This window comes from Carcharhinus amblyrhynchos, chromosome 29 (assembly GCF_965287045.1).
Source record: "Carcharhinus amblyrhynchos chromosome 29, sCarAmb.v2.hapA, whole genome shotgun sequence".
Classification (NCBI taxonomy): Eukaryota; Metazoa; Chordata; class Chondrichthyes; order Carcharhiniformes; family Carcharhinidae; genus Carcharhinus; species Carcharhinus amblyrhynchos.
This window is the reverse complement of record NC_137352.1, coordinates 20,960,466-20,985,565: the sequence shown is the minus strand read 5'-3', so window position 1 is coordinate 20,985,565 and position 25,100 is coordinate 20,960,466. Positions and strand designations below refer to the sequence as shown.

General features: G+C 43.3%; 1 protein-coding gene across 1 annotated transcript in view; it reads right to left on the bottom strand.

Moving 5' to 3' along the window:
- Positions 1–25,100, bottom strand: part of igsf9bb (immunoglobulin superfamily, member 9Bb) — a 660,581-nt gene that overhangs the window by 64,853 nt on the left and 570,628 nt on the right. The window contains exons 12-13 of the mRNA XM_080214744.1: positions 24,083–24,194; positions 201–376 (exon numbers count right to left, since the gene is read on the bottom strand). Of these exons, the coding sequence (XP_080070870.1) occupies positions 201–376; positions 24,083–24,194 (288 nt within the window). The remainder of the gene's footprint in view (positions 1–200; positions 377–24,082; positions 24,195–25,100) is intronic.

Here is a 25,100-nt window from a genome sequence, read left to right as displayed (position 1 = left end):
TAGGAGACAGGATACCAGGTTCCAACAATGACTGTGCATATTTGTAGCAATATGGTAATTCACAGAGGCTTAAAGAAATCAGTCCATATACAATGGTTCATAACTTTTAAAATTATAACACTCCTTGGCATGGAGCTAAAAGCAACATTGCAGAACTACATGGGTTACTGCACACTTATACAGAATATAATTTTACTCACCCAGTGTGTTCACAGTGATGACTTCACTGAAGGGCCCTGTGCCCAGTTTATTCTGTGCTAGCACACTGAACTGGTATGCGGTCTCAGGCTCCAGGCCCTCCACCAGCAGCCAGGTAAGGCCCGTGGATACAGGCAGTGAAAGCCAGTCATGGGGTCCCAGCATAGCCCTCTTTACCCTGCGGCAAATACAGAACTAGATCGTTAGCAACTGCTTCCCGGAGAGGTGCATGCTCAGGTCAGGTTGTGGTTTGAGGGCGAAACAAGTCTTGTGGAATGAAACAGCGTTGAAATCATAGTTCAATTCAGTGAAGAAATGTCATTTACCTTCTCAGTAGCTTGTTCAGCTGATGAAAATACTCTTCCTTCAAACCTCGCCGAAGGTCACCAATTATAAAAGTGTGCCTGACACATTTTTCCCACTCAACACTAACAATTGCCAGGTCAGAAATGGCATTCATTCATGTAAATAGCAAACTTCCTCACATTGCAATCCAATGCCAACTTCCAAAGATCATCTCCTTTCTTCACCAATTCGTTGACTGCTTATTTTGGGCCTTTTAAGGCACTCTTTTTGAATGAAGTAATCAATATTAGATATTAGCGAGGAATCATTAATTCTTAATGTTTGTTAGATGCAAATCGATTAATTCACCTTAAAGAGTTATATGCCATAATTAAACCCTTATTTACTGATGTCCAAACTTTGGATAAATAAAGTCTGTATAAATGTATAAAAGGGAAATAATACATATGGACCAAAACATAGAAATCTGTGCAATTCATCCCTCATGATTGCTCTTTGAAATTGGCCAAATAATTGAATGGGACAAAATGGCAGTTATGGTTTAAATTTAAGTTTATTAGTGTCACAAGTGGGCTTACATTAACACTGCAATTAAGTTATTGAAAATCCCCTAGTCGCCACACTCCAGTGCCTGTTCAGTTACTTTGAGAGAGAATTTAACACAGCCAATGCACCTAACCAGTACATCTTTTGAATTGAGAGGGGAAATTGGAGCACCAGAGGAAACCCATGCAGACACGGGGAGAATGTACAAACTCCATACAGACAATGACCCCAGCCGGGACTCAAACCTGGATCCATGGCTGTGAGGCAGCAGTGCGAACCACTGTTCCACTGTGCTGTGAGACTAATAGGATAATTTTTTCACAGATCCAGCAGAGTACGATGGGTCATAAGAACATAAGAAATAGGAGCAGGAGTAGGCCATCTAGCCCTTCGAGCCTGCCCCGCCATTCAATAAGATCATGGCTGATCTGTCGCGGCTCAGTTCCACCTTCCTGCCCTCTCCCCATAACCCTTAATCCCCTCTCTTATCAAAAACCCATCAACCCGCGTCTTAAAAATATTTAGCGAGGCAGCCTCCACCACTTCAACGGGCAGAGAATTCCAGAGATTCACCACCCTTTGAGTGAAGAAGTTCCTCCTCAACTCCATTCTAAACCGCCCCCCCTTTATCTTGAGGCTGTGCCCCCTAGTCCTACTGTCTTTTTTGAGCGGGAAGAGTCTCTCCACCTCTATCCTATCCATCCCATTCATCATCTTATACGTCTTCAGTCCTGGACAATTCCATAAGAGAAGGATTAACATAGGCCTGAATTTTCATGCAGGTTATGAGGCTCTGGTCCTAGGGGGTAGATATGGGCATAGGGTTGCAGTGGAGGTAGGAAGGGCTGAATAATGGGCTATAGAGTGGCATAAAGGGGTCATAGTGGATGCGTAGAAGGGCATTGGGTGGAATTGCAGGTGGATTGGCTTGGGGAATGTGCGGTTGCACCTCCATATCCAGCAGCCTCTGCACTCATTCTGGGTCGGTCTTCCAACGTAGCCCACCCCAGGAACAGAAATCTAACATTCCAGTCCATTTTTCCCTTGGGTCTGGTTGGGAAAAATCCCAACTCGGTATTCCCGATCCTGGAATGAAAACCTGGCCTGTAGCATTGCTCAGTGTAGAGGATTGAGCTGGGACTGGGAGAGGGATGGAAAGTGTTGGGTGGGACGGGGGGTGGAGGGGAGGCAAGGAAGGGTGGGAAGCTGCTAAATCCATCCTGCAATGATCACTTATGAACTTAATGGGCCAAATAACCTGTTATCACTTTGTAATTTAGGCACACTCTTAAAATAATAGTCATAAGTGATATTTTTGAATAAGGACAGAAACCCTCAAGGGAATGATTATTGTTTAACTTTAGATGTTGAGAATTATGCATATGATCACTGGAAAATCCTAAGAGTAAGCAATCTTGTGATTTATCAGTTACCTATATTTATGGCATATAATTCTCAATTAACTTCTGTCTTTTTTCACATTTTGTGGCAGAAAATCCTGTGTTTAATGATTGCCCAGTACAAATCTGGCAGACCAGTCATATTCTGGTTTTTGATGGAGGTGCTTAGTTCAAGCTGGCATGTACGGTACACACTGGGTAAGAGCATGCAGTTCACTCACATGTTTGGCCTTCCTCAGTTTGGAAACTGTGTCCGTTTATACCCACCAGTGCAGAGCCATCCGTATCTGGGACAAAGAGGGGCTGAGTCAGCTCTACAGCGGATCCGTTGGTATGTGGATGATCCCCATATCAGTGCTGACTTTTACACAGTGTGTACTAGAGATTAGTGCCAATGATAACAGTTAGTAATGCAACGTAAATCTGAAAACTACGTGCAATGCAGAAATGTAGAAAAAGTAGGAAGCATCGCATAAGAGAATGGTTGTTGTCCCCATGAAATCACCAGGCTCCAATATATTAAATGCATAGGCCTGTCAATTTGTGTAAATTAGAAAGACCTGGCCCACACATCAGTAATTTAACTCGTTACAGGATTTTGCATGTGACTAAGCTAAAGGGATATCATTATTCTGTTAGTGACACGTGAAAGCTTTATGAATGGAAGTGTGGTGGCAGACATTTCTTGTTGCTGTCCACTTTCATATTTATTTCCAACAATATTATTAGGATACCAGAGCAGAAACCCCAAAGTATGTTTTGAAACCTGATTAGATCCCAACAGTTTTTCTATTTTGGCATTAATGTGAGGATAAGGTGCTTCACTCCAGATGTGATTCTAGTGACACACTAAGAAGCTTTTATCAAAGTAAACTTTATTTAAGAGTACACTTTAACTATAACAAATGAATAAGCTTAACTTTTACCAATTGAAATACTTAAACATGACAAGGTACAATTCTTAACTGCTAATCTATCTCTATTGATTCTGATCTAAGCAATATTCCTCTTATAGGCATGGACTCCACTTCAAAATCAATTAGCACATCCCAGGATTATCTTTTTGTAATTGTTAACAGTCCTTGAGCCTTTTGACACCTCCAGAGTGAGAGAATGAGAGAGATAACTGAAGCAGGGAAAGGGTTAATGGATTTTGTACCTAGAATATGTCACAAACATAACCCTTCTTCATGGCTGATCTCCTTTAGCTGATACTACTCCTGGCATTAATATAAGTTATTTGTTCATGTATTACATGCTTTAACTTCTCATTTTAATAAAGACAGATAGTTTAATGTGGCTATTTTGTAGACTCTGCAAATCTTACCTTTTTGTGTTAGTTGGACATCGTTACACAGATGGTAGTTTATGATACCGGCTTTTGACAGCTGCTGATGGCAGATTGTGATACCAGCTTTTAACAGAAAGAGTCCTGCTGGGACAGTCGCAATCGCACAAGTAACTTCAAAGACAGGTATGCCGGTACTGCTGCAGAAAGGTTTTGAATCGTGACCGTGTGTCATGACTGCAGCTGCCAGCTGGACTGTGAATTGTGATTAAATCTGGGGCTGCATCACGACCAAAGAAGGAAGGCCCGAAGTTCTGGCTGGGATGGAAAACTTGTCTCGTGATTGACATTAAGACTCGATGTATAAATGCCCACTTGTGTTTGTGTTCTATGAGAAGAATGGTAGTCCTACTTCTCCCAAAATTCTGGAACGAATGCCAGAGTTTTGAAATAAAAGCCCTATATTTTGACTCCCTAACAGTCTTCGAGGTATTATTTTACCTACAATAATAACTATTGCTGCTTTCAGAAACAGGCAGAACCTGACTGCTTCAAGATAAAATAGAAACTGTACATTTTTCCTGCAAGCTTAGCTCTTCCCATTAACATGACTCTGTCTCTGTCAATCAATCTACTCAAAACCCTACTTTGATACCTCAGGGCAAAACCCAAGATAAACAAAAATGCATTAACTCACATTACAATAAACACATCCTGAGCTAAAATCAACCATTAGCCTGCATTTTCAGCTTGTGAACTGCCTGGTGCAGACAAATCGGCACCACGTAGAACAGCTGAATTTTAAACATATCCCTGACAAGAAACACGATAAAAATATATTTCTTAAAGGCACAGTATCATCACAATATATATCAATATGACATCTATGTCTCAAGGGTTTAAGTTGCAGCTGATAACGCAATGGCTATGTCACATAGACGTCATGATGTGGGTATGCCGGCGTTAGAGCCAGCAGTGTAGCCAAGTGCAAGGTTTTCAGAGCAAGCTGTTCCAAAATAAGAATATCCCAGCTGCTGTGCTAGCTATTGAAGTATTAGTTAGCTTAGTGGTAGTGCTTTTATCCCTTTGTCAGGAAGCCCCACTGCAAAAGGCTTTTCTTCACTGATATCACCAAGGGAGTGCTGCTCTGTTGAAGAGGGCCTGCATTTTTATAACATTTTAAGCCACTTACTCAGTTGCACATGAAAAAAAAGACCTTGTATTATTTTTTTCAAGTTTAAAAGGAGCACCTGGGAAACTGTCCTAAACATTTGTCATTCAGCCACCACTGAAGATAAACCAATTTGGCACTTTCTTATACATTTACCCAGTTGAGCAGTGGCTTCACTTAACAAGCTTTTAATTGCTTATGGGACACTTCAAGATTCACTAAGGATGCAAAAGGCATCATATGAATACAAGTTACCTCTTTCTTGCTGAGCTAAGCTTGTTTCTCAGTTACTTCCAGATTTGTGAAGGAACGTAGCTTAGATTTGCTTTTAAGACTATTTTGTTTGGAGGTTGGGAAGAGTGGCATCATCCACTTCCTGTGGTAATGAATTCCACAGGCTCACCACTCTTTGGGTGAAGAAATGTCTCCTCATCTCCATCCGTCAACCCTGTATTTCAGCATGCTGGATGAGCTCTGCATAGTAATTGGATGTGGTTCACTCTTGTGTTAGACTCATGATCCCAGCTCTTCTTCCTGGTCCTGAAGGCAGAGGCTTGGCAATTGTTGGCTGAACTGTGGCGATATGCTATGATTTAGCTGCGGGTAGGGATGAGGAGGCAGGCCCTGAACCTACCTCTGTCAGGACAGGGATTAAACTCAGGGCTGTTGCTGTTAATCTGATGCACACGCTCGCCATATGCCCAATGGAGCTAATTGATCCCCTGCCCCCCACCCCTGTTAGAGCAAAAAATTAATGTACTCTTCATCCCTTTTGAGCCAGAGAGGAAGCTAACCAGAGCTGATCTTGTGTGTTTCCTGGGAGACTGGAGAAATAGAGGACCGATCTTATTAAAAGGAAGGAGGAGAGGAAGCAGGGGACATAACTTCAGTCACATCCTCTTTCCCCTGATGGATATGAGCACTTGGGCCAAAATTCTCCAACATCTCAAACCTGAGCACAGTACCAGCACTCTACCAGCAGACGGAGAACTTTCAATCAAAAGAAATGACATGCACCTTCCATGTTGCCAGTTGATGAGTGACAGTCAACGTAACCAGTTTGTAGTCTCCTCCATGTGTGTTACAATCCACACAAAACTTTGGCAGGGGATTTCTTCTGTGGTTTTCACTGCAGCAACATCATAAAGCTGTTCTTTATAAAAGTTTATTTATTAGTCACAAGGAAGCTTACGCTGCAATGAAGTTACTGTGAAAATCCCCTAGTCGCCAAACACATTGAGGAAGAACTTAGCATGGCCGACGCACCTAACCAGCATGGCTTTCAGACCATGGGAGGAAACCGGAGCACCCGGAGGAAGTCCACGCAGACGCAGGGAGAACTTGCAGAGTCCGCACAGACAGTGATCCAGCCAGGAATTGAACCTGGGTCCCTTGCGCTGCGAGGCAGCAATGCTAACCACTGTGCCACCGTGCCACCCCTTATAAGTAGGATCAACATCTAATCAGACTGAGGAAACACTCCCTGGTTATCTATGAAATCCTACCCACAGGAAAGTGTGAATCTTTCCTTTGCATCTAGTTCTGAAATGAGTAATAACTGCTCCTTAAATCACATGCCTGTCTGATGTAGGCAGCTGGCTGGAAACTAAATAGTTCAATGAGTGAAAGGGATGAGCAAAGCCACTGTAGAGGGCATGAACTGGAGCTCCTCTGTTTTTATGAGGCTGCCTTTCAGATCTGCTGCTTGAGTATCTTTTATTGTTTAAAACTGTACGTTTTCAATTCCAGTGCGAAAGCTCTCTAGCCACAGACAGACATTGTCCTTTGTAGTGACTGCTGTGAAAGTAATTACGTGAACAGCCTCCCAATCAGGGATGGCTTTAGCCATTTCTATTTTAGTTAAATTAGATGGAGGGAAAAAAAATGTAGCAGGTTACTTCAACCTTTAAGCAAACCCTCGGTCGATAAACTGCACCATTAACACACAGCCTGAATGACAAGGACTTGCTACTGATCTCATGGCCAGTTATTCTGATGCATGACAGCTGATGCTCGAAGGTAGATACTTTATTAATAAAAATTTGGCCTGACCCCTTGGAGATATTTACCTGCGTTTCCATCTATTTTAAAAATTCTCAAAGTCAGACTTTACAAAGCTGCAGAAGGTGCTTGTTGAATGGCACTTGGTCTAGTCCACAATTACACACTGTCTGCAGGGTCTCTCAGATTTGCAGCTTCCTTACCTTGCAAGTGTGATGCTTCCAGCAGCCTTTTTTAACTGTGAACTGAGCAGCCACAGGGATCTGTAAGTGCAGGTTCGTAAAGCTGCTGTGCACAAAACTGAACTGATTGAGACACGTTGGCTTTGAGGTGGGATGGCCGCATTTCAGCTGGATAGAAACTAGAGTTGATTGAAGCATGGAGTACAAAAGGGAACTGGAGGTATATCTGAAAAGGAAACATGTGCAGAGAACTGGGGAAAGAGCAGGGGGAAGCGGGACTAATTGCTCTTTCAAGGATCTGGCGTCTACAAGATGCACTGCAGGAGCTCACCAACACTCCAAACTCATGACCACTACCATGTATAAGGACAAGGAAAGCAGATACATCCAGATATACACCTTCAAGCCACACTTGGAAATATATTGCTGTTCCTTCACTGTCACTGGATCAACTGTAATAACACTGCATGCAAAGCAGTTACTGCCATTCTGATATTAAATCAATAATTAGACTTCAAAAGTATTTCATTGGCTGTAAATTGCTTTGGGAGAACCTGTGTTATCCTGTGTTAAGACTGTAAGTCTTTGTTTCAGGCTAGATTTTCAAATAAAAGTCATAAGGGCAAATTGTAGCTCTCTAATGTGTTTGGTGTTGACTCTATTGCACTGGAACCTTCCCGAACAGCACAATGGGTGTACTTACAGCAAATGGACTGCAGGGGTTCACCTTCTCAAGGGCAATTAGAGATAAGCAATGAATTTGGCCTAACCGATGAAGTCCACATCCCCTGAATTAATAAAAAGGTATGGTGGGCTGAGTGGTCCCTTCTGTGCTGTATGATTCTAAGATCCAAGCTTCACACATCTGTGGCATTCTTGACTGTAAGAAGTCTCATGTCACCAGGTTAAAGTCCAACAGGTTTATTTGGTAGTAAACACCAGTAGCTTTTGGAACGCTGTTCCTTGAACTTTAACCTTGTGTTGTGAGATTTCTTACTGTGTTTACCTTAGTCCAACGCCGGCATCTCCACATTCTGTGACTGTGCCAAGGAAAGAACTTGCATTTGTATAGCACCTTTCATCACCTCAGGTTGTTCCAGATGCTTTACAGCAAACAAAATGTTTTTTTTGCAGTGCAGTCACCACTGTAACAGAGAAGGTTAAATTTAACCTCACCGCACCCTCATTAGTCAATGGGAAAACAGATGGGATTGGGTTTGTCCATCCATTTTACACCCTGCCAGTCTATGGAGGGGGGAATCAGACTGTTCCGATCCCGTCAGTGGCTCACCTTGCTGGGAATGATATTACCTTCCAGATGTTATCGCTGTACATACGCAAGCTCTGGGTAGCTTTTACGTTCTCACTTTCTCAAGGGCGCTCCCAGGAAGCATATGGTAGGCACCTGTCCTGTGAGTTTCTAGTTGTTAGTTTCAAATGTATTTTGTTCCAAACAGTTGTAACTGTGATCTTCAGTGATGGATTCCCTTTGTCCCTTCCATCTTTTACCCCCTATTGTTGCGCAACCCCCTGATCAACTACCGCCCCCTCCCTCCCTCCCCCCCACCGCCACACATCACACTCCCCACTCCCCTGGTCGACCAATCACCTCCCAGTTAAAGAGCCAGGCAGGGTTCGGAGCTCCAGCATCTCAGCAAAATAACTGTGAGCATGGAACTGCTGGAATGGTCCCATGGATCATCTTTTCATGTGCCATGAATCTTTTCCAGTTTCAGTGTACAACCTGTGCAGAAAAAATAAAGTAAAAGTGAAGTTTATTTATTGGTCACAAGTAAGGCTTACATTAACACTGCAATGAAGTTACTGTGAAATTCCCCTAGTCGCCACGCTCCAGTGCCTGTTTGGGTACGCTGAGGGAGAATTTAGCAAGGTCAATGCACCTAATCAGCATGTCTTTTGGACTGTGGGAGGGAACTGGAGCACCTGTTTGCACGTGCCCCCCTTGTTTGTAGGTTTCTTCTGGGTGCTCTAGTTTCCTTCCACAGTCCAAAGACATGCAGGTGAGCTGGATTTGTCATGCTAAATTGCCCCTTAGTGCCCCAAGATGTGTAGATTAAATGGATTAGCCATGATAAATGTGTGGAGTTAAGGGGTAGGGCAAGGGAGAGGGCCGGGGTAAGATACTCTGTCAGAACATCGATGCCACATGGCCTCCTTCTGCACTGTAAGGATTTGGGTGACATGGTGATACAATGAATACCCCTGCTGCCTTACAGTGCCAGGGACCCAGGTTCAATTCCAGCCTTGGGTGACTGACTGTGTGGAGTTTGCACATTCTCCTCTGTGAGGGTTTCCTCACAGACATGGGGAGAGAAAGTGCAAACTCCACACAGACAGTGACCAAAGCTGGGAATTGAACCCAGGTCCCTGGCACTATGAGGCAGCAGTGCTAACCACTGTGTGAAGAGGCAGTGTCGATCTGTCCTAGCACACCGAGTGCACAGTTTGTCTGTGGCCAGCACAGCAGTAGCATGCCTTCCTTCAGATTGTGGGACATTATTATTTATGTTTATCTGCATTTTGTCTTCAGCAGCTGGGGGAGAAATAGCATTTCAAGTCACACTTTTTGCCAATGACGACATTCGTGCTGCATTTGTAATAGCGCAGCTGGGCTCAGCGTTCCAGTCGCAATGTTATCGGAAAAGGACACTGTAAAAAAGATTTTCCCCCTCAGTGGCTGCATGCCCTCAATAATCCTGCAGCCTTACATCTGACTTCTCCTTCATGCATTGTCTAGTTGCAATTAACATGTCTATAGCGCTGCGCATTTTTGACAGGCACTCACATTCAGATATTGGTCAGCCTGAACATAATGTCATCAATCTAAAAGGCGTGCTTCAGAAGCCATTTCCTCAGAGCCCAATTCTGTCAAACCAGCCAGTTTTCATTGTACTCACTTCTTTGACCCACTTCTCTGCATATTAAACACAGAGCGCTACCCAGTCGAACACAGCACTGCCTTGTGTTCAACTTACAGCTGTAGTATGCAACAGCAAAGTGATTTACCGCGGAAGACTTTGAGATATTTTATTACTAATCTACGTCTGGAAATCGATAAATTCCATACATATAAATGTGAATTCAATTATAATGGAGAACTGTAGCTGTGGGGTCTCTTATTTGAAGCCAGTATTGTAATGTAAGAACATAAGAATGTTGAAATACTCATATTGAAATACCCAAAGTTACTTCAATACTATACTCAATGAGGAAAAACTGATTTTTGACCTGGATGTAAGTTACCCTGTTCAAGTTTCTTCCAATCCATTGGGATTGTTCTAGAAACGAGGGAATTTTCCAAAAAAAAATCAATCAAGGTAGATTTGTTTTTATTTAATCTTTCACAGGATGTGAACAGGTAAAGATGGCAGATTTCCTTCCCTAAGTGACATTAATGATACAGGGGTTTTTGCGACAATCGACAATCATAGAATCCCTACAGCGCAGAAGGAGGCCATTTGGCCCATTGAACCTGCACTGACAACAATCACACCCAGGCCCTATCCCCATAACCCCACATATTTGACTTAAACATGTGACTTAAACATAGGAAGCTACCTCCTTGAATATGGTTAAGTCACAGGTAGAAAGATTTCTGATCGGTAAGGGAAGTAAAGGTTATGGGGAGCAGGCGGGTAAGTGGAACTGAACCACTTTCAGATCAGCCATGATCTTATTGAATAGCGAGGCAGGTTTGAAGGGCTAGATGGCCTACTTCTGCTCCTACTTCTTACATTCTTATGTTTACCCTGCTAGTCTCCCTGACCTTAAAGGGCAATTTATCAGAGCCAATCAACCTAATCTGTGCATCTTTGTACTGTGGGAGGAAACTGGAGCACCCGGAGGAAACCCATGCAGACATGGGGAGAATGTGCAAACTTCACACAGTCAATCACCCAAGGCTGGAATTGAACCCAGGTCCCTGGTGTTGGGAGGCAGCAGCGATAATCACTGTACCAAAATCCTTACAAAGCTGCAGGAGGTCATTTGGCCCATCGAGTCTGCACTGATGCTCTGACAGAGTATCTTTCCCCAGCCTTCTCCCCTGCTCTATCCCTTAACCCCACACATTTATCATGGTTAATCCATCTAATCTATACATCTTGGGGCACTATGGGACAATTTAGCATGGCCAATCCACTTAACGTGCACAGTCTTTGGACTGTGCAAGGAAACTGGACCACCCAGAAGAAAGCTACATACGAGGGGGGAATGTGCAAACTCCACACAGACAATGGATTCACAGTCATGATGCTGAGATTAGCTTTCATATCTAGGGGTAGAATTCTTCCAAAAACATACTAAGTGTCAAATTTGCATAAAAACTGGAGTACATCCCACTTTTCTTTCGGTGGGTTTTTCAAAATGAATCGCCCATACTCTGCACTGCAGACTGCACAAGCGTGAGTCTCATTAAAAATCAGTTGGTGGGACCTATTCCCACTGCAGAGGTCAGCAGCACAGCACTGAGTGGGCCACTGCTCATGTGCCTATCTGCCAGTACCGAGATTGCCTCATGCACAGTCGCCCCGCATTGCCAGCCTCCCGATCGCTGGCCAGCCCCACCAATCTGCGTCACTGGCACATAGACCACCCCCCACCCCCCCTCCACACCCTGATTGCTGGCCCCAAGACATGTCTGGGCCGGGCCAGGCCAGCCCCGCACCCCCCCTCCAGTCCCAATCTCCCCATCCCCTACTGGCCAGCCCCGCATCCCCCCCCTCCCCGTCTCAATTCCCCCCCCCATCTCCCCATCCCCTACTGGCCAGTCCCGCACACCCCTTCCCACCTCAATTCCCCCCCCCCCCCCCCCCCCCCAGCTCCAGTCCTGATCTCCCCATCCTCTACTGGCAGCCCTAACACCCTTCCTTGGAGATCTGGCCCCCTCCCAGCAGATCTTCACCCTTCCTCCACTACCTCGACGACCAGCCCCGATCGCTGGTCTTCCTTCCTCTGTCACCACTTAGTGCAGATGTGCAGTGGGATCCCCCACCCCACCGATTGCTCCCACAACACCGCGCCCCCTTGGCACTGCCTGATGTCCGGTGGGCAGTGCCAAGATGCATTGCCACTTTTCCCCTTGGACAGTGTGAAGGGGGCCAGGCTGGCACTACCAAACTGGCAATGCCTAAGGGGCATCCCTTAGGAACGGAGGCTCCAGCAGGCCCAAAAACCTCAGACCTAGGCCCGCTAATGAGATTTAAATGAGTATCTGTATACACTATACCGATTCTGGCATGAAGCTGATGGCACTGGAAATCTGGCAACTGGAGATTTGCGGAGGTCATGGCATCCCGTGGGAAGGCCAAAAAATGACCTCTGCTTGAGTCTCCCAGCCTGCTTCGCCCCCAGATTTTTTTCCTCGTTATTAATTTATTTTAAATTCTAACTGCTGGTGGGATTTGAATCCATGTGTCTCCAGAGCATTCGCCTGGATCTCTGATTACCAGTCCAATGATATTATCACCAAGCCATCATCGGCCTCTCATATCTATAAGGCAGAAATAGCTGCTGACTGCAATACCTCATTTTGGATGCCAACAATCCAGCCTCTTCCTCATTCGCCTCCTCTTCATAACGCAGGAACAGAGGAATTCCCAATGCAACTCCAGAGAGTTTATTTAAAATAGCACTTCTTGTGGAAACAATCACAAGTTTCAGCACAATCCCTGACAAAACTCTAAAGTGTCAATCTGTTCAATTGTCAGTTGCAAGACACAACATGACCCCTTCAATGCATGATCCACCTCAGGATACCTTAACTATCCTCAGACCACAATCAGTAAGGATAGGCAACAACACCTCCACCACGATCATCCTCAACACCGATTCCCCACAAGGCTGTGTCCTCAGTCCCCTACTATATTCCTTATATACCTATCACTGTGTGGTCAATTTCCTCTTTGACTCGATTTTCAAGTTTGCTGACGACACCACTGTTTGGGGTTGGATCTCAAACAAAGATGAAACAGAGTACAGGAATGGGATACGAGAATCTGCTGAGGTGGTGCAACGACAATAATCTGTCTCTCAATGTCAACAAAACGAAGGAGATAATCACTGACTTCAGGAAACGTCGTGGAAAACATGCCCCTGTCTACAGCAACGGGGATGAAATAGAAAGGGTTGAGAACTTCAAGTTCTTAGGCGTCCAGATCACCTGTCCTGGTCCCTCCATGTTGATACTGCTGTGGTTCTTGAGTCTTTACTGCCCTCAGGGATAGGTAATAAATGTTGGCCCAGCCAGCAATGCCCACATCCAATGAAAAAAAAAGAGGATCGAGTCATATAGCTTTACAGCAGAGGAAGATGCCCTTTGGCCCACCATGTCTGTGCTGACCTTCAAACATCTACCTATTCCAATTCCATTTTCCAGCACTTGGTCCATAACCTTGTATGCTATGGTGTTTCAAGTGCCCATCTAAATGCTATATAAATCATGGAAGTTACAGCATAGACCATTCCATTCATGGATTCTGTGTTTATACTAGCTCATCAATTGGAGTTGTACATGCAAAACCTTATCCATTTCCTGTGTCCTTTTATATTAATTTTAAAAATATTTATGCTGTACCAGTTCAATCAATGTTATAGTTTCTGCCTGGTAGAGCATTTCAAGTTTCATATAAAATAAAAACCTCTTCTAAAATACTCCTTCACCTTCAGAATGATGGAGCGGCACAGTAGTACAGTGGGGCAGCATGGCGGCACAGTGGTTAGCACTGCTGCCTCACAGTGCCAGGGACTCAGGTTCAATTCCGGGCTTGGGTCACTGTCTGTGTGGAGTTTGCACGTTCTCCCCGTGTCTGCGTGGATTTCCTCCAGCTGCTCCGGTTTCCTCCCACATTCTGGAAGATGTGCTAGTCAGGTGCATTAACCCGAACAGGCGCTGTAATGTGGCCACAGAGGAATTTTGTTGTAAATTCATTGCAGTGTTAATGTAAGCCTTACATGTGACTGATAAATAAACTTGTAAATGATACTTGTGCTAAGAGGATAAAATTGTCAGTACAAATTGGCTGATGTTCCTTGGAGTATGGAAGAGTGAGCACTGATGCGATCATGGTGTTTCAGATGCTAAGAGCAGTCGACAGTGTAGATGCAGCGAAACTCTGGTGGGGATTGAAGGGATGTAACATTGAAATGTGAGCCCAGCTCTTTGGAGGGAAATCAAGAGTCATTTTTTTCACACGAGCAGTGATACAAGTTGGAAATTCATTCTCCAAAAGGCCATGGACCCTGGGTATAATCGAACCCTGCGATTAATGTACTTTTATTTGAAAATCAAGAAATTTTGAGCTTTGGTGGATAAATGGAGTTGATGAACACATTAGAGTGACACAACTCAATGATGAGCAGGCACAAGGCACTGAATGGCCTCCTATTCCTATGTTCCTACAAAAGTTTTTATACTAGTAATGGTAACTGGAAGTCAGTCTTATCATTGCCCTCTAACACTGTGAGCAGCATAAATCTTCCCCCAGTTAGCTTTTATTTATCACTTATATTTTAGGCTTCATTTATACACTGTGTTACAGTGAATAAAACTCCACTTACGCTGCAATTATCTTTTCTTACAGAAGAAGATAACAAACCAACGCACCCTTTTACCCTGACCGAATATATTGTGGTTCCAGTAATCACTCGGAGCGACATGGCTTCACAAAATATTTAGCATACGCCAGCTTTCTGCACGACAGTGAGTATTTAATGTGCAAACATGATCTGAGTGCCACAACGTGTAATTCTGTGCTGACTCGTGAATGAAAATATACCACCGCTATCATCCGACTGCAAGCTTATTTCACTAATGACAGGACCGACATATGTTAAGTCACTGCTATCTAGGTTTGATTGGCATTCCTTTTCAAATGCAGTCTGTGCGCTGACATGTTTGGCTGCGTTAGCATTGACAGCTGCGATCGTCTTCAGGCTGTCGTACCACATAGTGGTTGGGATGAGGTCCTGATATATAAGAAGAATTCTACCTGGCAACATTTCTTCTTTGCCATTTGGATTTATTTTTCTCCATCATCAAATCTGTTTTTGGAGCAGAAATCATCTTTGGAACTCTGATCTCACCCCTTGGCTCCACATCATGAATTATGGCTCTGTTTCTAATGTTGATTATTGCTGCTTAGTCCAAAAACCTCCCTTTATCTTTTGGCCCGTGTTTGGATGTCACTTTGGGTTAAGTTTCATAGCTTTCGGGCTAGATTTTATGGGCGCATGATACCTACTCCCTTGGCTATGAGGTCGGAAATGAGCCCACAGCAACTTAATGCTGCGAGCTGCCTTAACTGCTTTAAGACGAGACCTCCGCCACTACCTCAAGGGGAAGTCCCATTAGTCCCATCTTAGAGAGTAGCTGGCCAACTGATGCTCTGTACTCTCAGCAGTGCCAGCTGGGAGCAATGGTCACTTCTCGGACTGCAGTCAGACCTGATGAAGAGAAGCCCAGGCTTAAATGGTAATTCCAGGGTATTGCCGGCAGACCCAGGTGGGGGAACTGGAGGGTTGGATTTGAGAGGCTGGTCGGGGTGGTGGGATTGGGTAAAAGGAGAGTATAACCTTGATGGTGGGAGGCTGCCTCCAGCTGACCCATGAAGGAACTTTCACCCCTTTACAGACGCCAGCCCATGCAGCTCAAGCTGCTGGTTTTCTCACATGCCAAGGTCCCCCTACGCACAGCAGACAAAATACAAGGAGGGGTGGGATTAGATGCTTAGGTTTCCATGAATTGCCCACTTGAGGGCCTCAAAAGACCTAACCAAGAAGGAAAAAAACCAGTAAAATTGGGAAATGACTCATACTGGTCTGAAGTGGTCCGGTATGTCTTAAAATAGAACTTCAGTTCAGAGTAATATCAGTAATTTCCCAAGTTTTTCCTTCTGGAAATAGTGGATGAGTGGCCCAATGCCTCCCCCACTTCCCAGGAAAATTTCAGACGGGGAAGTGGGGGAGGGTTGCGGGGATGGGTAGATGAGGGGAAGGCATTGCATTTTCCGTGTTCCCTCCACCTTCAATCCCATGGTGAGTGAACATAAAATCCTGCCCTTCCACCCCAATCCAAACTATCACAGAACTACAGAATGGTTATGGCACAGGAGGAGGCCATTTGCCCAATCTCTCTGCTCTCCAAATGAGTATCATGACTCCATCATATTTTCAGGCAGCACATTCCAGACCTAAACCACTTGTGTGAAAAAAAACTCTCACATCATATTTGCTCTTTTTGCCAATCGCTTTAAATTTGTGCCCTATTGTTCTTGATTCTCTTATGAATGAGAGCAGTTTCTCCTATCTAATCTGTTCAGTTCCTTCATGATTTTGAACACTTCTATTAATCTCCTTTGAGTCTTCTTCTCTCCAAGCAGAACAGTCCCAATCTCTCCAATCTATCCGCATAACGAAATTTCTCACACCTGGGACCATCCTTGTAAACCTCTTCTACACTCTCTCTCCAATGCAATCATATCCTTCCCATAGTGTGCACCCAGAACTGTACACAATACTTCAGCCTAACAAGGGTCTTGTGTAAGTTTAGCAAAACCTCCTTGCTTTTGTACTCTTTGCTCCTATTAATAAAGCCCAGAATACTGTACACTTTATAGTAGAATTTAAACTACACTATATGCTTTATTAAATGTTCTCTCCACCTGTCCAGCCACCTTCAATTATCTATTCACATACTTGCATCCAGTGTCCTCTATCTTGCATCCCCTTAAGGATTTTACCCCTTATTTTGTATTGCCTCTCCGTATTCTTTCTACCAAAATGCATCACCTCATACTTCTGCACATTGAACTTCATCTGCCAATTATGTGTCTACTCCACCAACTTGTGTATGTCTTTTTGAAATTTTACACTGTCCTCGCTACAGTTTACAATATTTCCAAGTTTTGTATCATCTGCAAACTTTGACGTTTTCCCCTGGAAACTAAGATCTAGGTCATTAATATACATCAGAAAAAGCACAGGTCCCAGTACTGGCTCCTGGGGGACACTAATACAAATCTTCCTTCAGCCTAGAAAATATCAATTGACTGTTGCTTTCTGCTTTCTATTATTCAGCCAATTTTGTATCCATTTGCTACTGTCCCTTTTATTCCATGAACTATAACTTTTCTCACAAGTCTCCCGTGCGGCACTGTATTGAACGTATTTAGAAAGTGCAAGTGCACCACATCAACTGCATTATCCTCATCAATTCTTTCTGTTAGCTCCTCAAAAAACTATAGCAGGTTAGTTGAACACAACTTCCCCTCTAGAAATCTATGCTGGCTCTTCCTACTCAACCCACATTTTTTTCATGTGATTACTAATTCTATCCCAAGTAACTGTTTCTAGAAGCTTGACCGCCACTCATGTTAAACTGACTGGCTATCTGGAGGGGGAAAAATCCGAATAGGTTAGTAATGATTAAACTATTAGACATTAAGACACTGACAGAACTACTAGCATTGCGTTAAATGACTTTAAAACAGATCTATAAGCTAACCAGAAAGCCGTTTACACATTAAACAAGTGATTATGATTTAAAAACATATGCTGATATTTTGAATGTATTAATGTAGTTTTAAGAATCATTGTTCACTTTAGCCAAAGGCAGATTGCTGCAAAGCATAATGGTAAAGGGAATTAGGACAGAGCCATATTCTAAGGGAATATTAAAACCTTGGGAATATGCAAGTTTTATCAACCGAGTTCTTGATGGTTAGAACATTCAGAACACTTAATCAAATTTCATGAATAGGGGTTATTCACTGCCCAGATAAGATGGATGCATGCCCTGACATGGAGTTATGTGTTAATCTGGTTTGGCAGTGACCTTTAGGGGAACATATGGGAACGTTCACTTTGAACTTTGGGCTAGCTTCTCTGGTTGCTAAGGTATGCAGGAAGTGGGGTCAGCCAAGACAGGAGTTCACTTCCAGATTCTACCCATTAATAAAATGCCATAATGCCAGAGGGTGAGGTGTAATAGGCTAAAATATATGACAGGTATTATTGTTGATTATGTATATTGAAGATGATTGATTTAATGAAAGGCGGGTGTATTTGATAAGAATAACTGATCTATTTCGAATTGTGTACATCAGAACACACTGGAGAGGTCTAGCTCCTCCATCTTGGGAGTTGCTCTGACCCTTTAATGATTTTTTCTAGCAGCCACTGGTCAAAATAAAAGTTACATCTTTAAACTGAGATACTGGCTTTGTATCGTCTCGTATTGAGTCTTGTATTGTCTGAAATTTCTGACAGTACCTGGCCATTTTGAAAACCCCACCAATACTATCCTTCCAACCTTTCTTTGAACAAAAGCATAACATTTGCAATTCTCCAGTCCTCTGGCGCCTCCTCTGAGTCTAGATAAGACTGAGAGATTATAACCAGCACCCCTACAATTTCCATTCTCACTATCTTCAATATCCTTGGATGTATCCTACCCGGTCCTGTTGCCTTGTCAACTTTCAGTACTGACACCTGTTCAGCAATTCCTCATCCATTTTGAATACTTCTACGACAGAATTTGCTAATCTGTTGCCACAGCCTTAGTAGCATCTATCTCTTTGATAAAGACGGATGCAAAGAATTTATTTAATACCTCAGCATATCACCAGCTATGTGTAAGTTCTCACATTGGTCCCTAATTGGCCTCACTCTCCTTTTACCACCATTTTATTTTTTATTTACCTATAGAAGACTCTGGGATACCCTATTACCTTGGTTGCCAGTCTTTTCTCATTATCCCTTTTCACTTCTCGAATGTGCTTTATCACATCCTTTTTATCCTCTATAGTCCTCTTGGTTCTCAACTGCATTTTCTCCTTTATCTGTCTTTAGAACATCTTCCTTATTTTAATTTCTATCTCCTTTTTCATTCCGAAAGCTCTGGATGTGTTTGTCCTATCTTTCCCTTCTAAGGGAACATACGTTGACTGTGTCTGGATAATTTCTGTTTTGAAGATAGTCCACTGTTCAGCTACAGTTTTTCCAGCCAATCTTTTATTCCAGTCTCACCAGCCCAGCTCTATTCTTGCCCCATTGAAGTTGGCTCTCCCCTAATTGATTACATTTACTCTGGATTACTTATTTTCCTTTTCCAACATTATCTAAAACCTTACAATAAAATGATTGCTGTCTCCTAAATGTTCTCCCACTGACACTTAATCTACTTGGACATCTCATTTCCAAGAATTAGTTCTAACAGTGTACCTTGTCTTGTTGGGCTGGACAAATATTGCTGTCGAAAATTTTCCTGAAAATCATCTAGGAACCTTTGCACTCTACACTCTTTATCCTCCCACTGTCCAAGTCTACATTCAGGTAACTGCAGTCCCAATTATAACAACTCTGTAATGTTTGCATCTCTCTGTAACTTCCCTGAAGATCTGTTCCTCGACATCCTTCCCGCTGGTTGGATGTCTATAGATGACACTAAGCAATGTAATTGCACACGCTTTGTTTCTTAGTACTAGCCAAATTGATTCTATCATTGAAACAGCACAGAAAGAGTCCATTCAGCCCATTATATGAGTACTGGCAAGGACGTTCAGAAACAGACATGAAGAAATAGACAGCACTAGAAGAGTGGACAGAGGAACTTTATGTAAACCGTTTGATAAACTTGTTGAAGTGTGATTTCTAGTCACTATTATCCTAGAGCTCCAATGCAAACATAGAAGGAAACATTTTGTGACAACGATGAGCAGAATTGTTTAAATAATAAATAGATGTACTTATTATTAAGGAAAGCAAGACAAGTATGGGCTATGCACAAGTCTTCACTCCCATATTTAAAGGAACTGAATACATGAGCAAACATGGAACTTCAAGTCTGGTATGGTGCATGTTAGATGGAGCACAGAGTTCTTTTATTCATTTGTGGTGTCACTGGCTGGCCAGCATTTATCAACAGCCCACCCCTAGTTGACTGAGGGCAGTTGAGAGTCAACCACATTGCTGTGACTCTGGAGTCACGTGTAGGCCAGACAACAGATTTCCTTCTCTAAAAGACATTAGTCAACCAGATGGGTTTTTCTGACAATCACTAATAGTTTCATGGTCATCAGTAGATTCTTAATTCCTGATTTTTTTTTATTGAATTCAAATTCCGCCACCTGCTGTGGATCCAGATCCCCCGAACCTGAGCTGAGTTTCTGCATTAATAGCCTAGCGATAATATCACCAGGCTATTGTGTCCCCCTAGTTATTCCTACATTATCTGAACAATGGTCCAACTTCAACTGAACTCTGTGCAACCAACGGGGATGATTTTGAACCTGTATTAGCCATCAGCGTAAATGGAGACCGAGGCCCAAAATCTCATGTGAGTCAGCAAACAAGATTTTTTTATTTATTGGATGTGGGTGCTGCTGGTTGGGCACAGCATTTATTCCCAAACCCTAATTGCCCTTAAACTGAGCTAGGCCATTTTGGAGGGCATTTTAAGAGTCAACCACATTATAGTGGATCTAGTGTCACGTGTAGGCCAGGCCAGGTATAGACAACAGATTTCCTTCCCTAAAGAATGTCAGTGAACCAGATGGGTTTTTACAACAATTGAGAATGGTTTCATGACTGTTGTTAGACTTCGAGGGGGTGATTCTCCCATCCTGATGTGCTAATTTTTTAGCACGCCAGGCCAGGAGAAACCTACGTGCACCGATTCGCTGGATTTGCGCATGCATTCCCAACGTGTGCACATCTCCCAGCAAAGGATATCCAGCGGTGCGGATGGGACCACATTGGAAACCTGCAGGAAACTGCAGGTAAATTATCTGAATCTTATTTCAATGTCATTTAAATGGCATTACTGGGCACGGAACTAAATCCTCTGGGCCTGATTGCATTTCCCATCCAGCCAGGACAATTTCACTTTGGCGGTATTTAGGGGAGCAATCGGAAAGCATCACTGCAGCTCACAGTGCTGGGGTTTCACAAAGAAAATGTTTCACTATGGATATTGATGCTGGGAATGAGACTTCTCATTTCAAGTACTTAGACCAGAATTTTACTGTTCTGCCCGCTCCAAAATTGGGGCGGGTGAGACTCGCAGAATGGCATTCTTCATTGGCCTCTGGTGGGATCTAAAAGGCTAGGGTGGGCGAGGCAGTAAAATTCAGGCACTAGTGTCAGCAGCATGCATGGCCAGGTCTGGAGGGAGTTCATCCCTTTCCGCACTGCAACTTCAGAAATGGCTAACAATTTTTCCTCACTCTGCTCAAACAGCACTCTGGATGTTCCTACAGGTGGAATCTTCCCAATCTGCCAGCAGTGGGCATTTTGGCGGACAAGGGATCTAATTTGGCGTGAGCTTAAAAATCAGCCTCTTGACACTGGGATAAAATTCAGCAATCATGTTCTCAGGATTTTAAAGGATTTCCTGTGGAAAATGAAGCCATTTTGCATGCTCTGACAAGTCATGCATGGTCATTGAAAGGCCATCTCATCGGAATTATGTTACTCTTCCGAAGTAAGTTCCCAGCTAGTGAGAAATTAGAACATTTATTGTTATGACTGGTGCACAGTGGTGTGCTCCTGGTCAGGTAGATGTCTTCCATGAATAAAGGCTGCTGCATTTTCCTTTTTGGGGAGGTTCTGCAAATGCTTGTGACTGGGTGGTGGGACTGCAGGATGACCAAGGAAGGGAGGAAGGAGCAACAGGGAAGGGTGTGGCAGTGGTCAGGCAAAGGTGGAAGGGATAGTGTAAGGCGTGTATGGGTGCCCTTTAGACAGGGAGCCCAGACCTCTGATCTCATGAGCTAATGGCAAATTTCCACCTGGTCCTGCCACAGGAATGAGTGAGCTCCTCACAGGGATATTTTCATTATGTTGAACAGCACAAGGTCGTGCGTGGGCAGGTGTCTGAGCTCCCCACCACCCCCTTGGTCTTGGCGGAAATCACTCTCACTTCCATCCCCATCACTGAACCTAGACTCTAGTATGCAAGATTCCAGCCTACACCACATGGACCGCACATGGTTCAAGAAGGTAGCTCACCATCACCTGCTGGAGACCAATTAGGCAATTACGAATAGGCAATTAATGCTGGCTTTGGTTAACAATGCTCACACATGGACAAATAAAAAAACACACAAAACATCCAGGAATGTCTCAGAATGAGGTGGTCAATACATGCTGGACTGACCATCCGATGTCATTTCATGTAGAACCCTTGAAGCCAATACATGGAGGAGACGTTAATCTTAGGCTGGAGTTGAACAGAAAATCATTGTGTCAAAATTAACTGTGCCACCCAGCTGCACTGAATTTACTGGCCTTGTCTGCTATATAGCACGATGGGATAAATTTCCCTAGCACTTTTCCACTGTTACTCTGGTGGAAGAGCTGCAGAAACCCCTGGAAAATGGTGCGAACGTACTTAACGAGTGAAAAGTGCAGGGACGTGAAACTGAATGTACAAAATTGACGGACATGAAAGCACCATCAAGCCTGCCCCACAATATATAATCTGTTTTATAATAGCATATGGTACCCAGAGTCCTTTCTCGAGGGACTTGGGCAACATTTAATTTTCTGCTCTTGTGTCCTTAATTAATATGCTCAAATTCTTTGAGAGCAATTAGCAAACATGCCACGAGTGACCAATTAAACGACCTCCACTTCCCTTGCAGATCTCTTTGACAGTGTTACTGTACATGGCTTGTGATCTATTGTGTGAAGCACTGCACTAATTTCAAATGGGACAAAGTTAGAATCAGCAATTCATACCTGAAATGTTAACCCCATCTTCTTCTTTCCACAGATGCTGCCTGACTTGCTGAGTCGTCACAGCGTTTTCTGCTGTTTACAATCTGGCTGTTTTGAGTGATTGCACTCTGATACCCTTAAGCTCCTCTGTTGGTGGTTTACTGACATTCTCAGTCCTTTGTTGTTGAACACAACACATCTTGTTATCATAGCTCTCTTGCAAAGAAGCAGGCATGGGTAGAAAGTGCTCTCCTGTGTATGAGGTGAGTTGTTTGTTGCTAATTCAACTTGGGAGGATATAAAACAAACCATCTTTTCGTTAAAAATCAAACACGGCTGGGTTTTTTTTATCTTGTGTAATATTTAGAACCCAAGGTATCCAGGCGATTAGCTATATTTTGTTTCTAATAGACTGCAGCATGATGATAACTGCATTCGTTATCCAGGATGGGTGTTAATCAAGCCCCACAGATACAGCTTTCCTTGTCAGCATGGACCTTTTTAATAATGACCCCACATCACATCTTTCCTTGCAAATTAGGAGCTTGGGCAGAGCTTTGCTCTGGATCCTACACTTAGCAACACTGTGGATACATTAAGAATGCATCCCTCAGATTAGGAAGCTGTTCAATAGCTTGTTATATTTGAATATCTTTGGACTCTTTTCTATGCCTTTCATTCAACTGTGCTCGGAATCATAAATTACATTACAAGGTACCGTAGAAATAACTTGTAGCAATGGAATAGCCCTAACTATGTCATTGGGCAGCACTAACTTTTTTTTGATGGTATATCAATGATTAAATGTGCATAAAATAGGTGGTAAAATAAATTGGGGGGCAATCCTAAAGCACTACTCTTTTTCCTCCAAGAAGTAGTTTTGAATCTAGCCTAGACATGGGGATCAAAGTTGTCGACTGTGCTCAAGTCACAATAAGTCTGGATAGTTTCATTGTAACAAGTGTTTAGAAGCTCTGCTCAACCATGAGCAGAGCAGGACAGCTCAACCAGAAATGAATGATAAAGGACAAATGAAATGTCAAGGCAGTTAGAAAGTCCAAAAAGTACTGAGCCAGCAGAGCCTGGTTTCTCTAAGTCAGCAGCCTGCAGCTATTCAACTGCCAAGCGATAACAGCAAAGAGCAAATCATTACAGGAAGCCTAATGCATACAGAACATTCATTGTAAGCAAAGAATTGAGAAGGAAAGGGCGGAAAGCAAAGCATGCTAGGATGACTCACACAGGGCCATACCAGACTGTGAATGTCTGCTCATATCCACCATCATAACCTGGGTCCCAGGAGGCATTAGCAGAGGTCATCGTGGCTGTGACTCTAACATTGGTTGGAGCATGTGGACTTGTGCCTACGAAGAGAAGGGAGAGAAAAAGAGCTTAGTCGTTACATAGTCACAGTTTATTCCTCATATATGCAAAATCCCTCATTATAACATTAACGTCTTCTGGGCTTATTCTGTTCTCCATCTCAAATGAAAGAATTTGGACACCATCTTACCACCCTTTCAATACTATACTCCTGCTGCAGTGAAGGAGAATTTTGGCGGCTCCGTTCGCTGCAGCGGGATGGGAAAATCAGCTGAATGTCGGAAAACTCCGGCCTCGTTATTCTTTCAAAGGCAATAAAAAAGGAGGTTAAGAGTTCACAGGGAATGTAGGATGAATCCTTGTACCCAAAGAGTAAGAGGGTTACGGAATATCCTACCACGGAAAGACATTGAAGCAAATAATTTATATAGGTTTAGAATATAATCAACTACACTGCTGGAGAGAAGAGCTGAAGAAATATGGTACAAAAATAAGGCCTGGCTTGTTGGTGTTTTCCTAGATCTATCTCACTTCACCCAAAAGAAACGGTTCAATGCCTTTTTATATTTGAGTATTTTTGACATCTTCTCTACGCCTCTCATTCAACTGTGCTCGGAACCATGAATTACATTGCAAGATATTATTACTAGAAGTAACTTGTATCAATGGAAAATAGGCAATAAAAAAAAACTTTATGTGATGTCTTTTCATGACCACAAATATGTTCCAAAGCACTTTACAACCAACGATGTGCTTTGAAGTGTAGGCACTGTTGTAATGTTGGAATTGCAGCAGCTAATTTGTGAACAGCAAGCTTCTGGAAAAAGCAAAATGATAATGATCACAATATACACTATGATGATGTTGACTGAGAATCATAGAATCCCTACAGTGCAGAAGGAGGCCATTTGGCCCATCAAGCCTGCACAAGCCCTATTCACATAACC